At 40.5% G+C, this 14,585-nt stretch overlaps 1 protein-coding gene across 2 annotated transcripts; it reads right to left on the minus strand.

The window, feature by feature from the left end:
- Nucleotides 1-1,359: 1,359 nt before the first annotated feature.
- On the minus strand, nt 1,360-12,237 carry PDIK1L (PDLIM1 interacting kinase 1 like). 2 transcript variants are annotated; one of them, XM_005203104.5, is made up of 3 exons: nt 11,505-11,596; nt 9,270-9,571; nt 1,360-5,386 (listed from the first exon to the last, which is right to left on the minus strand). In XM_005203104.5, the coding sequence occupies exons 2-3, from the start codon at nt 9,552-9,554 to the stop codon at nt 4,646-4,648; spliced, it is 1,026 nt and encodes a 341-aa protein (XP_005203161.1). In that variant the 5' UTR covers nt 9,555-9,571; nt 11,505-11,596; the 3' UTR covers nt 1,360-4,645.
- Nucleotides 12,238-14,585: the final 2,348 nt, after the last annotated feature.

Raw genomic sequence — 14,585 nt, forward strand, 5'->3', positions numbered from 1 at the left:
AAAAGGGACAAGAATAAAAGCTACCACTGAAGACTGGCTCAGAGGGAATATAACCATTCATTCATTGTATCATCAAAATCAGAACACAGTACCAGCGATAGCTACCAGCTGAGAGTTTAATGTGCCAGGCATTTTATTATCTCTGACCCTTACAAAATTCTGAAATGTAAGTAGTATCACCTCTATTTTACAGATATGGGAACACAGGCTTAGAATGAAGTTCCTTGCCCAAGGTCACCCATTATTGTGTAGGCATTCGTGAATACTAGTATTTAACATGAATACAGCAAAGGTAACATCTTTACTTGACTTTCCCTGTGGCTCAGACAGTAAAGAATCCACCTGCTACAGCAAAGCCTGCGCTTCCGCAGTGAGACCACGATGCCTTCAGCAATATTAAGTTGCCTAACCTCTGTTCAGAACAAGCTAAGCTTGAAATACCAGGGCTGAACAGGAAATGCAAGAGTGAAGTCTCAAGCCTGGGCAATTTTTAAAAAAAAAACAATTCTCTTCTAACCAATGACAACTGCAAAAGGGAAAGTGCTGCCTTTAAAAGAGGCACTTTGCCCTCAAAAAGGTGTGGCCTCCAAGAGGTGTGGCTGTTAGGTTTTTCTCTAGTGGGAGTTACTATCAAACCACAAGCCAACTGTCTATCATTACACTGCACTTTGAGAGGACACCAATGATTGGTCGACTAAGAGAGCAATATTTGAATTTTAAGAAAAGACCAAAACAACCTAAGGTCTTTACTTCAGAGAGAAAGATAAAGCTTTGTCAGAAAAAACTCTGAGTCAGCATCAGAGATTAGGCACGAGAAACCCTGTGTTGGGTAAAACCTTGACTTCCTAACTGGTGTTAAGTTGCTATTAAATTCTTCAAGAAATTAGCCCCCATTTGAAAAGATACGTAAAAACTATGTGAAAACGCTTTGTAAACTGCAAAGGAAATGGCTAGCAAATAGTTTTAAAAAATCCCAAAACTCTAAACATAAAGCAAAATTTACTTGCCTGCAAAGGCTATACCAGGAGGTGGTAGAGTTAGAAGCAGCCACAATTTTGACCCCTACTTTCCTACTCATCACTAGGTCACATGTAGAATTAATGTTTTCTGTCTCTAATTTTCCCTCTGCTATTCCATTGGACCATGAAGTACACTGCATCATCTGTACTTTGTTTATTTTGGAGAAGACATACATAATAGAACCTGTAAAAGAAAAGAATGGCTCAGATGACTTTTTATATACAAAATAAACCATAGACTCAACTTAAAAGATTGAAAAATTACATTCGCTTAGTATATTTACTACAATTCATTCTGAGTCTGATATGCATCCTCAGCTGAATGAGATAGAAAGAAAAATGAAAAAAAAATCATTTATTTCAGGCAATCCAAATTCTTCTAATACAGCAAGCTTTAAAATTTTAGAGACCTTGAAATATTGAAAGAAACTCCTATAATTCAGTCATCCTTTCCTCAGTAACAGCTTCTATTATAGAAAGTTTCATTTAATAGATAAGGCTGAAAAAATATTGCTTCAAATTTTATATGCTGTATTTTATATCTATGAAGTAAAGCATTACAGAACTACTCACAGAGCCACCAAAGCAGCAATGTAGAATTTCCAGGGAATTTTTTGTTGAAACGCACTTTATTTAAAAAAAAAAAAGTCATGAACAATAAATTACAATCATTTCCCCCTTTTATAAATTCTTCATAAAATATATTTGACAATTTTAAAAGAAAATTTCAAAAGTTGCTTTTGTTTTTGAAGTGCTGATGACTTATTTTTTGACCATTTTGTCATGCTGGTGAATTATTTGTAGCTGCTACAATAGTTTGATTGATAAACATTTTACAGTTAAAAACAACAACAACAACAACAAAGAGGAAAAAACAGACCAGCAGAAAGAACTATTCAGTGTGCTATTTATCTGACACTTAACACTTACTTCATCATAGTGACAAAGTATCCCTTAGCACCAAAAAACTACAGGAACCCCATCCTTCTAAGTGACAACTAGTGCAAAATAACATTCTAGGAACTAACTGTACAATCCCATTGTTTTAACTGGCCACAGCTGCCTATAAGCTTATTTGAAATATTTGGTCTTTTTTCAATTAAGACAAATTTCATAAAACACTATAAACCATGGCAAGAGACTCTATGAGGAACAACAGTTTATTGAGTACCTATTATGGGCAAGGCACTGTGCACAGACTCTTGCTTTCATTTTTCCTCTAAGCAATATCCAGGAATTTCCAAGTATCACTTTATTTCTTACTCCTTGCTGGAAAAGCCCATGGCTACATGCCATTTTTAAATTGTCATTTTATCAACTGATCTTTAGTGCTGAGCACACAGTAGGTACTTAATAAATACCTCCTGACTGAAAGAATGAAGACAAAGAATTTACTATCATTTTTCTTGGTATCATAGGCTATTTAGAATACAGGGACTTAAGAAAATTTCAGAAGAATCTTCCTGATCGCCTCACATCCTTACCGCCAATGAAAGGAATACTTCCACTTCACAGGTAAATTAAAATAGTTTTCAAAATAAATTATAATTGTTAACTATTTTAAATGAGGTGGGACCAAAAGCTATCTACTTAGGAAACCATGACATGTAGCTATTTGAAGAGCAAATGAAGCATTGGCATACCATCACCTAAGTCATCATGAATCTCTGCTGAAGTGCCATGTTATTGATAAAACATTGTAATGCTTTTCTACTTCCAGTAACTCAATCTACTTGGCCAGATCTGTGTTCTACTAATTTGGTGATCCAAAGGGTCAATTATCATGAAGTTTCAGTGTATTTCCACCTCCAATTTTGAAAATAATTCTTATAATTATTAGCTTGGAAGTAATGTTAAAAGTACATCTTTTTTTTCATTTAAGAGGTTTTAAGTAAAACCTTTTCAGTCTAAATTTTAAACTTCACACCAAGTAATGCATAGTTCAGAAATTTTATGTACTCCAATTTTTTGTGCTTTTTCACCTTTTATAGTCCCCTGAACACATTTTAAATAAGGAAAAAATTATGGTAGGAATATTCCAAAAATTGTGGAAGTTCAAAAAAACTGAGGAGACTATGTGAACTATCAATGATTTCAATATTCTAATACCTTTAAACTTTTTTTACTTTTGACCAAAGATTCTAGTGCTTTATAAAGATTAACCTATATACAAATGGTCTTAAAGTATTAACAACCTTAAAGGCTAATGATCTGTTTTAGGAAAACTTTCTTCCTTTAGATTTGAACTATCTGCATTTATAGGAAAAAAAAACAAAAAACTGGAGACAACCATATGGGGTTAAAAATCAAACTGACCTCAAGAAGAAGAATGGTCTCAAGAAGAATAATGGTCTATTGGTTCTTCACATAGACCATACCAAGTGATTGTATAAAACTGATAACCTCTCTGTTTGAAAGACATAACTGATGCCACAGTATTTTACCCATTTGCCAAACTGTATAGGTATCACCTCCCACCTTAGAAAAAAGTGGTCAACACTGAATACAACCATATCACTACCATTACTGTGTCAAATTAGACAAGCGAAAACAGCATTAGGGCCAAAATGAAAGGAATTCCAGTGATTAAACATGAGACCATATTAGAGCAGGCAATGAAAGGGTAGAACTCATTTGGTTTCTTCAGCTTTATGCTGAGGCTTAGACAAAGTCTTGAAAATAAAAAGTTAATATATATCAATTACTATAGTTTATATACAGCAAAGTTTTCAGAAACAGCAGAATCCTGTGTTCAGACTTATATTAGATTGCAGATGCTCAAGTGCAGTCATGTTCCAATGCAGTGGTTTAATTGGTTAATTAAATGCTTGGTTACCTAAAACCTGTACCACATTGATTGCATGGCTAATTCAACTCCTGCAGCTATAGGGCTCTGGAGAGCTCAAACAAACTTCAGCAGCTTTGGATCACTTACTTTCACTTACATTTAGCCAGATAATTTTGGACTCTCCAAAATGATGTCTTAAAAAAAGCTGTATAACATTATAAAAATAAAAACTTAGTATGATTTCATTAGAGGGAGGGACAGGGTAGGAAGAGGGAAGGTTCTTTTATTTTTCATTACTGATTTCACCAGCAAATCTCAAAAAATCCAAACCTACATCAAATAATTTAAACAGAAGTGGCATTTTTTTTTCATATGGAATGCAAAATGCACACATTCACATACTTACATATACATAAATATATACATATATGTTTCCTTTACAAAGCTTCAAAGGTTGCATTACCAGCATGCAAACCTTTTTTTCCATGGAAATTCCTAATACTGACAAGGAATGTCTAAAATACTTAGAGACATATTTCCAGAAAACTGGACTCTTCTTTTCTTGGCTCTTATAGAGAATTTTCCTGCCAAACTTCTACCAATGATCATTTAAAAAAATTTACATCCACATTGGTAATACACTTTTAAAACATATTAATAGAATGGCCAGCTTGGACTTAAGAAAAATGAGGAAAAAAAAAAAAAAATCCCACAATAAAATCTAAACCCTTAAAAGGTGGAGTTTAGCTTTTTATATTCTTTTTCAGCCACATTATGTTGCATCACTGTTAAAACAGAAGCAGCATATCATCCAAGATATTTGCAAATAATATATGTGTCACGTTTCCCAGCTGTTATCTTTAAATGCAATTTGTACTAATCTGAGTTCTAGTTCAAAAGCATCTGGACGATCCTGAGGGTTTGCAGCCAGCATTTCCTTAATCAGTTGTTTCATTCGCCCATTCATAGATTTTTTCTTCACAGGAATGAGAAGTTCCATTTTGGGATTTTCCAGAAGTGCCTCCCCAACAGGCACAATCTCAGTTCCTTGTTTTACATAACTCCCCAAGAGTTCCTTCTTTGTCTCTGTGTCTATGAAGGTGATCCTTTCCAGCATTGCCCAGATGATAATCCCCAGAGCAAAGATGTCAGCTTTTGCTGTATAATGTCCCTCCCACACTTCAGGAGCCATGTAGAAATCTGTTCCACAAGCTGTAGAAAGGAAACACTTGTTTACACTGACAGGTTCTTCTGGATTCTGCCCAGATGCTGAACAAACTTTACTTAGACCAAAATCAGCCACTTTCAATGTAGGTTCCAAGTCACTGGTATCCAACCTGCTTTGAGAAATCAGGATGTTATCAGGCTTCAGATCTCGATGGATGATCTGGTTTTTATGCAAGAAAGCCAGGGCACTGCTCAGCTGAAGCATGAAGCTGGTGTTAGTTTTACGATTGGGTTTCCTGGACAACAGATACTCATTCATATCTCCTCCATCACAAAAATCCATCACAAACCACAAGTAATAGGCGCTTCTGGGATCAAAGGCAATTTCTCCTTTTAGTGAAGTCTCTACAAGCTATAAGAAAGAAAAAAACAGATTATAATCATCTGCATGGTTTATATAATTCAGCTATAGAGAAACAGTCACTGGTTGAATTAGTCTCTAATTTTAATTGGAAATTCCACAAATATTTTATTTGTTTAGTGCTTTCATATGTGCATTTTATTTTAAACTTTAGTACTTCAAACTGTCACTTTGTCCCTAATAAAAATACACCAAATTTCTAAGTCAAGAGGTAAAAACTTCATTAAAAATAGTTATATTTTGAGAAGTGTTCAACTCCTTGTACATTTGCTGCATGTGTCAATGGAGCTGAATTCTAACTGGCTAGCTAATAGCTTCCTGAAAAGATCAAAGTTTCAGCACCTAGATCTGGTAGATTGCCAACCGGGGTATAAACATCAGTTAGGACATTCTACTCCATAAAACTGCCTGAAATCTACTTCTCGCTTATTGCACTTACACTATCAACATAATCTGTGAAACTAAGAGAAAATTATGAAGGAACAACCAGTTGTTACAGAAATAAAGTGCTCCTGTAGTCACTGATAAAACTAAAGACTGACATCATTATTGTAAGAACTTCTATAAGCAGAATGCAAATATGAAGGCTATCTCTATCAATAGATGGCTTCTAAAAACCAATTTATAAAAATCACATATGCATTTTGATATAAAAATTCAAAACTGAGCTTGTATATTTGATACAAGCTGAAAATCTAGAATAAAGCACTGTTTTACTTATATCATTATCTAATTATAACTCCCCTACCACCTGAAATTCAATAATCTCAATTACTTCACTGAACATGAACTATCATTTTCAATTACAGTGCTTTGAAAGCATTTGTCCTATGGTGTCCTTTTCAGGCTCACAGGCTGAACAGAAACTCAGTAGGGAAGGTGAAGAGTTGTTGAAGAGTGAGTGATCTGCTATAAATCTACTAGTATTTCCTTTTGTCTTTTCGGTGGGCAGAGGCAAAGAACACCTCTCCATGCTGTCTCCCCCACAGCAGCCATAACTGCAATGGTCTGCAGAAGTCTTCTTTGCATGCATTTTCTTTGTTGCATGTGTTTGCCACTGAGACAGAAAATGAAAGAACAGAAAGGTCCAGATCACACAATTATTTACCAGGTGCACTGTTACTAAATATGCTCAGATTAAAGATGAGCATCATCACTCTTCCGTCATGTCCTCTTTTCATTCTCAAAAGCAAAATTCCTAAATAGCTTTCAGCAATGCAGAGTTCCAGCATCCAAATAATGGTTTAGAGTAAAGCCAGATAGTAGATATTTTAGGCTTGACAAGCCACATAAGGTCTCAGTTCCATATTCTTCTTCTTAAAAAAAAAAAACTCTTAAAAAATGTAAAAACTATTTTTAGTATCCAGGCCATACAAAAACAGGCCGAGGGCTATAGTTTGAGGGCCCCTGGTTGAGAGCTACAGAAAGACAGAGCCCAATCTGCTTACTGTCATGTGCAGAAGATGGCAGCCATTGGCTGTCTTGCCTAAAGTCCTTTAACAGCGTCCCTGTTCTCTTAGGCTATAGTCTAAGCTCTTTAACATGGGCTGTGGGACCCTGTGCACTCTCACCCTGCTGACTTTTCCAGTCTCAACTAAAACAACTCTCCTTGCACACTGCAGTCTTTTTATCTTCTTTCAGTTCTTAGAATGCTTCCTGCCTTTTGCTTCTTCTAAACATTTGTATGTACAGTTTGTTCTGCCTGGGAAGTTTTCTCATTCACTCACCTGGCTAATTCCTCTTTACCTTGCAAGTTTCGGTTGAAACAGTTCATAATTCCTGAACTCCAGGATTATGTCAGGTTGCCTACTACATGCACCTACATCATCCCATACTTTTCATTCATGACACTCATGATAAGTATACATATTGGCCATAAAGTTTCTATGCATAAGATGTGTCCTCTGTTAACTGTTTGTTTTATATTTCTTCTAGGTAAGGTTTTTAGCTATCAGGAACTGACTGAATGATTCCAACTGAGAACAAGAAAGATATCTAGAAAAACATGGAGGAAAAAAAATGTAGAGAATAGTGAAGACCATATGTAGAGACTCTGTTGTCACACTATAGATTTGTTTGGTTTTACCATGTGTAAATATTGGTTGTCTTCACTAGTGTAAATTTAGAGAGGGCACTTGTTAATGTGTTGGTGAATGTTTGGTTAACTAAATAAATCTGTAGAAAATATAATTTTATTAGAGTTGCTTACGACTGAGTTCTTCCTATATGCCAAGTACTGTGTCTGCATCACATCTTATTTTGACAAGTCCCATGGAAGGCAGAAATTATTATTCCTTACGTTTGAAGATACAGATGCTGGGAAAAGATGGGTTGTTTATCCAAGGTCATACAGCTAGCAAAAAATGCCATAAGTCAAACACAGATCTATCAGGCCTTAAAAAGATGAAATAGATTACTAAACAAAAAGGTACTTTAGATTTAAAAAAAAAAAATCACCAAATCAAGGCTTTACATCTTAAAGCCTTGAGAGATTAGCTAGCTAATACCTAGTTATTATAGTAGTTGCTCCATCTGGACTCAAGGATATCATCAGCACTAAGCCATATGTTTAAATATCCTTGCATTTATAGTTCAATTATGCATTTTAGTCTCCAAAATTCAAGGCAAAGTCCAGCAAGGTTCTAGCTACTTTTATGTGGAATGCGGTAAGAATGTTTCCAATTTTTTTTTATCATTGTAACTTATCTAATAAGCACTTCTAGATGAATACAAAGTAAAACAAATAAAGACTAAATAGTTATGTTTATATTCCCTATCTTGAGAGAAATTAGGTTCTCAAGGCTGCTATTTTTTCACCATACAATGAAAGTTTAGTTTTTTAATTACATAGAATAATGTGTTTGTTCTGTTGTTCCTAGAACAAAAGCTTTTGCTGTTTTAAAACAGCCTTTTGTACCCTAATGGTAAATTCTGAATTTAGAAACACTCGTGGAAAGTTGTTCATGTTCCAAGAATTACTGGACTTAAGAAATTTTGCTCTGGCCTTTAACTAGCTATGTCTGAAGTATATTTTCTCTTCAAGTACAGAGATTTTGATCTATGGCAGAAATCAACCTTAAAAAAAATCACACTTTCTGTTTTCCTATATTAATGCTTTCCCCAAGTCTACAGAAGAGTAACCTGGAGGCAAAAGGGTAATCTAGAGGTTATAGGGCACAAGTTTTAGCTGCCAGATAGTCCTACATTTAGCTCCCAATTCTGCCACTTGCTATGTGATTCTGGATCAATTCATTATCTATTCTAAGCCTCAGTTTCTTCATTTATAACGATGATAATAATAGCACATTTCTGACAGGACTGTTCTGAGCAGAGTATGGAATGAGTAGGAAGCCAAATGTTAAGTCGTTGGTAACATTCAGGTGCTAAGCCACAAACTCCATGAAAATTCAATGGAATTGCATGGTTAGGATCTTAAACAACCTTCTAAAACATGAATATGAGTTCATGTCAGTGATAAAGAAAAGCCCAATTACCTATGGGTACTGCTACTGGTTGTAGAGTTTTCCCTTTTCTTCTGTCTTCAGTTCCAAAAAAACTGATTTCAAATAAGTGAACTAATTAGACTCTAGTCTCAATCACCTCTCTAGTTCCTATGCTGTCCCATTCCTATGCAGATTGGCAAGTATCGTGGCATAACAGGTGGCTTATGTTATTTTTAGGTATTTGCATCACAGGTTTAAATAAAACCTTGTTTTAGAGGAAACATCTACTCAGTTCTTGGCAGACCCCTATCTATTCCTAACGACATAAACACCTGCACTTAAAGTAGAAGTTCATCTGACTCTTTCATTCCTCTCACTGCTGACCAATGCTACCTTCAAATCATTTCTATTTCCCATTCAACCATACATACCTGTAAATAAAGGGAAGAATTAGAGCCGTGGGACATCTTTTGCACCATCCCATCTTTTTGTAGGATGCATTCCTCCAAGTGAATCACATTTGGATGTTGGCTCTTGATACTGCTTAGTGCCCAGAACTCACGCAGGGCTAGTTCAACGTTTTCAGGTGCATGGCATCGAATTTTCTTCACTGCCACCCGTGCAGAGGTCTTTCTGATGACTGCTTCATATACAACACCGTAACTACCTCGGCCTACCTCCCGTATTAGATCGTACTTTGGCTGGCTACTCACCATCTTCAAGGTCAAGGTTTCTGGAAAAATGAACAAAGTGCTCTGTTGAAATTAAGTATACCTACTGGCTTGAATTTCTTCTTATGCACGATTTAGTAGTTATCATCTGTCTCACTGTCTGCAGTGCTTGAACAATATTTGCTATACACTGGGCAAATGTAAATATTTTAATAATAGTAACACTACTATTTAATAATAGTAACAGTAATGTGGTACTTACCATGTATCAGAAACTGTCCCAAGCACTTTATATATTAAGCTCATTTAATCCTCACAACAACATTATGAGGTAGAAACTGAGCATAATAGCTCATTTTGTAGATGAAAAAAACTAAAGCACAGAGTTTAAGCAACATGCCCAAGGTCAAACAGCAAGTAACTGGTGAACCTGGGATTTGAAACCAGGCCATCATGCTCTGACAACCTCTTACATGAACTGCTTCAAAACACCACTGCTAAAGATAAAACAAAAAGTTCATATTCTTATTTACTGATCATGAAAAAACAATCAAAACTCCTGCTTCCCCTGAAAACTGATACATATAAAAGTTCCTAAAAAATGGCAAAACTCAGTTAGAAACACAAACACCTGGCTTAGGCTTAGATACTGAGACTGCACACAAGTAAAAATGAGTAGTTATTTTTCTTTTTTAAAAGTAAATGATCAAACTACACATATTCCTATTTTAATTTTATTTCCTTATTTCTTGCAAATAAAGTTTGTGGAGAAAAATGTTCCTTTACAGATAAACTAAGCTACTTAGAATATGGTTATTGCTCTTCTTGTTTCAACAACAGCTATTTAGATCTAGGACATTTTTGCCAATGAAAACTCTCCTGCATATTAAGAGGTTCTCTGGCAGAGTTCTTTGGAATTCAACTTGATAAATCATTTAAAGGCAAGGGCAAAGAAAGGCCTTGCGTGGAAACACGTGTTGAATTAAGAGTTTGAAGAGTGCCTGCTCATTCTCCGAAGACTGTCAAAATTCTAATAAGCTTCAGGAACCAATTCTCATTTGTAGAATGCCAGCATGGGCAAGAAAAGTTACCTGAGATTGTACAATTTTTATAGTGTACGGTTTAGGGGAACACAAAGCGACCGACAAATAGAGCCTGTCAAGTTGGGACCAGTCATTTTAAGTCGATAGAACAGATTTAATAAAGAAAATGAAAGCTTCTTAGATTGCTTTTAGTCCCACTTCCTCTAACTGGACACCGGTCTTCAAATTCCTACAGTATTTCCGAGCGTCGGATTTCCTGCCACAGAATTCTCTGCCCCAGCTACACAGTGGACATTCGTTCCTGTCCTCCGTGGATCGCCAATTCCTAACCTTCTCAAAGTGGTTCGTGCCTTGAAAGCTGCCCCATACCCCCCTGACTACGTGGGAAGGAGGGTGTTTGTGAAGTCTTTGAGATCCTGGGGCAAAACACAGCGCGGTGATGCACACCGTGCGAGCCTCGGGAACTCGGGACGGCATCCCCCCGGGCCCTCGCGCCTCCACCCGGCGCTAGGACACTGGCCGGCCCGGCTGTACACCTGCTGGCGCCCGGGAAGGGCCAGTCCTGGGCAGAGGTGTAGCCCGACGCGGCGGCCCAGGGCCCCGCTCATTGGCCAAGTATCAGGCCCTCCCCCTCTTCGGCGGCTTCCAGAGAAAACCCGGAGGGGATCCTCTCAGGGCCCTTCACCCGGAGGAGGCAGTCCTGCAGTTGTCCCGACTCCTCCGGGTCGGCGGCTAAGGCCGGGGCCTGGGGAGGAGGCCACGGGGCAGAAGAGGAGGCCGCGGCTGGGGCCGGTGGCCTGAGGGGTGCGGGCCGGAGGCCTGAGGCGCGCGGGGCCTTCCCTGGGACGACTCCGCTGACAGCTCAGTGACAGGCCGCCTGGGGCGGGAGGCACGTGCAGGGCCCTCGGATCTGCAGCAGGGCCTCTCTGCCGAGCCGAGGGGCCAGATTTACCTCAGGGTAGCCGCCGCCGCTTCTCTCTCTCACGGGCTCTGCAGGCCGCCATTATCGGGGAGCTCGCGCCTCCGCTGCCGCGGCCTCCAGTCAGAGGCCGGCGCGCGCCCCCGTGGTGCGCGCGGACACACCCCCTTACGCCTCGCGGCCCCGCCCCCCTCCGGCTTTCCGTAGCGCGACCCGGGACGCCGAGCGCTGGTCCCGCGGGGCGCGCGCCTGGCGCTCCGCTGGCTTCCCGACTCCCTTGGCTTTCAGGAGCCGGGGGGAGTCGCGGAAGGGGGTTGCGCGCTCTGGAATGCACCACTCGTGCCTCCTCCCCGCGGGGGTGACCGGGAGCGGCAAGGCCACTCCACGCCCGGGGGCTCGGTCGCTCTCCAGCCGCAGCGGGTGCCTGCGGCGGGAGTGATTCCTCAGCCTCAGGTCCCGGCTGAGGGAAGTTCGCGCGCCTGGCGCGCCTCCCCTCCCCCGCTCCGCCCCCATTTCTGACTTTACCGAGCTGCGGGAAGGTGTGCGGGGTAGCTGGGGCGGAAGGCCTGGGGCATCTTCTTACGCGCCGGGCTGGGATGCCTGCGGGACGCGGGCCTCTTCCGGGGCCCCGCGGGGAAGCACGGCCCGAGCTGGGAGGCCTGGCGTCCGCCCCGCCGGCAGGGAGGCTGCACCTTTTGTCAGAGACACTGAGCCATATTTGCGCGCTGTGCAGTTGCCGAGGCGGCGGTAGCGCGGGGCTGGGTGCGATCATCTGGGAAGACGCGGTCCCCTGCCCCGCCGGCGCGGTGGTATCTCCCTTAAAGAACCCGGCGCCTCATTGTTCCGAGGCTCTGCAGCCGGGAGACGGGGGCCACTTGCCCCCGGCGTGGAGGAAGGGGCCGCGGCCTCCGCGCACGCCCTGCCTGGCCGCGGCACCCGCGGGCTGCACGTGGAGAGTCGGGACACCACCCCCCCCCCCCCAACCCCTGGCCTTGCGCGGCTAGCGGCCGAAGTCTGGGCCGGCCTGGACCGAGATTAACAGCGAGGACGGCCGTGCAAGTGGCCCGACGGTCAGCCTGAGTCACTGGGGCCCCGGACTGCCGTTGGCCAGATGCAGGCCCGCGTTCACCAGACAGCCAACTCTGGACTGTCAGTTGCTCAAAGACCCGGACCGATCGGTCATTCAGTTAGTGTTTCGCGGATCAGTAAGCAACCGCCAGAATCGTCCATTCCTTCTTCACGGGTTTAATCCCCACCTAGTGTTTGTTCCTCCTCCCAGTGCTGTATAAGGCGTGATGCGCAAAGAATCCCTGTTAACTGCTCTCAAGGGTCAACCAATTACCCATTTTATTTTCTGTCCTCCATATGTGGGCCTCCCGAATGTCTGGGATTGGGTTAGATCTTTAAATGATCTTTCTTACTCCTAAAGAAACTCCACAAGGGAAGGGCTTATTACTAACCCTATTTTTACAGGTAAGGACGCAGACCTTTGCATTCTTTGATGGAAAGGTGTTTTTTTTTTGTTTTTTTTTTTTTGAGGGGGCACTTGCCTTGAATACCCACTCCCCTGGTGTAAATTCTCCTACTTATCCTGACCAAAAACAAAAAAAACAAACCGAAACCTTGCTCTGTAATCTGTTCGATTTTTGCCCTGCACGTCATTTACCAGTCTTCGGCTGTCTACTAGGACTACTGATATATTCTAAGGTTTGGTTTCTGCCCTTGAGAGGAAAAGTTGAGGGCTCTGTGTAGATAGCTGACTACCTGTGTGGGTAACTGATCAGAATCAGGAGTGGTGTCTCTGGCCGAGGAAACGTTATTTTTTGTTTATCTTAGTCACTAAATACAAGAATCCCTCCTCTCAAGGTGGTTGCAGAACTTGAAATCCACTCCCATAATTCAAAAGTTATGAAACTGACTCTAAAGCCTGTGAGGTGGACGTTTTAGTAATTTGGGGTGTCCTCTTTAGGAAAAAGATTACAGAATGGGCCTGTGAATACAGTGGTGGGGCCTTGGAAAGTATCTCTGTAAGTGATGGACTCTGAAGCTTAAGCTTCAGAATAAAGATTACATTATGTGCTGTGCTAAGTTGCTTCAGTCGTGTCTAACTCTGCGACACAATGGACTGTAGCACTGCAGGCTCCTCTGTCCATGGAATTCTCCAGGCAAGAATACTGAAGTGAATTGCCTTGCCCTCCTCCAGGTGATCTTCCTGCATTGGCAGGTGGGTTCTTTACCCCTAGGGCCACCTGGGAAGCACCGTAGATTACCACATGTCACTATATTTGCCCATAAGCCTTCTACGAGACTCAGAGTTTCTGGGGACAGGAGCCTTGTCTGTGATTTATCTACCCACTGTGATTTATTTATCCACTGTCTGATACCGCACCAAAATACTCCTGTGGATAGATAGCATTGTCATACACTGCTTGTGGGAAGGCAAAATGATGTAACTCTAATTAAGGACATTTGGCAATCTATAGCCACGTTACCTATGTATTTACTCTTTCACCCAGTAAACTTATGTCAAGGCTAAACTTTAAGGAGTCTATCCTAGTGATATATTGGCAAAATACAAAAAGCTCTATGCACAAGGCTATTCATTATGGCATTAAAAAAAAAACTATGGCATTATTTTCAATGGCAAAAGATTGGAAACTGCTCATGTGTCAATTAACTAGCTGAATAAATTACCATACAAATACAGGATGAAGTGCTATGCAGCTGTAAAAAGATAGGTGGATAAGTTCTTATAAAGAAATAGAAACTAATAGTAGTAGTAATGTCCATGTATATAAGGGGAATAAGCAAGGTGCATGATAGTGTTTGTGGAAGTGCTATCTTCTGTGTAAGTAGTGGGATGATATAAATATACATTAATTGCTTATATTTAAAGGTAAACAATGGAAGAATAAACTCAATCTTCTAAAAATTATCTGCTCTGTGGGATGGAGCGGGTAGGGATGGGAATGAGATCTCTGTGAATGTACCTTATGTAGCTGGAAACTTAGAAATGTAAATGTTGCATATTTATATTAAAAAAAGTTCAGTAGAATAAAACACTCCATGAAAATTAAAAACAAATGGAAACAAATGAAGTGATATAGCTACAAG

Source organism: Bos taurus, chromosome 2 (assembly GCF_002263795.3).
Source record: "Bos taurus isolate L1 Dominette 01449 registration number 42190680 breed Hereford chromosome 2, ARS-UCD2.0, whole genome shotgun sequence".
Classification (NCBI taxonomy): Eukaryota; Metazoa; Chordata; class Mammalia; order Artiodactyla; family Bovidae; genus Bos; species Bos taurus.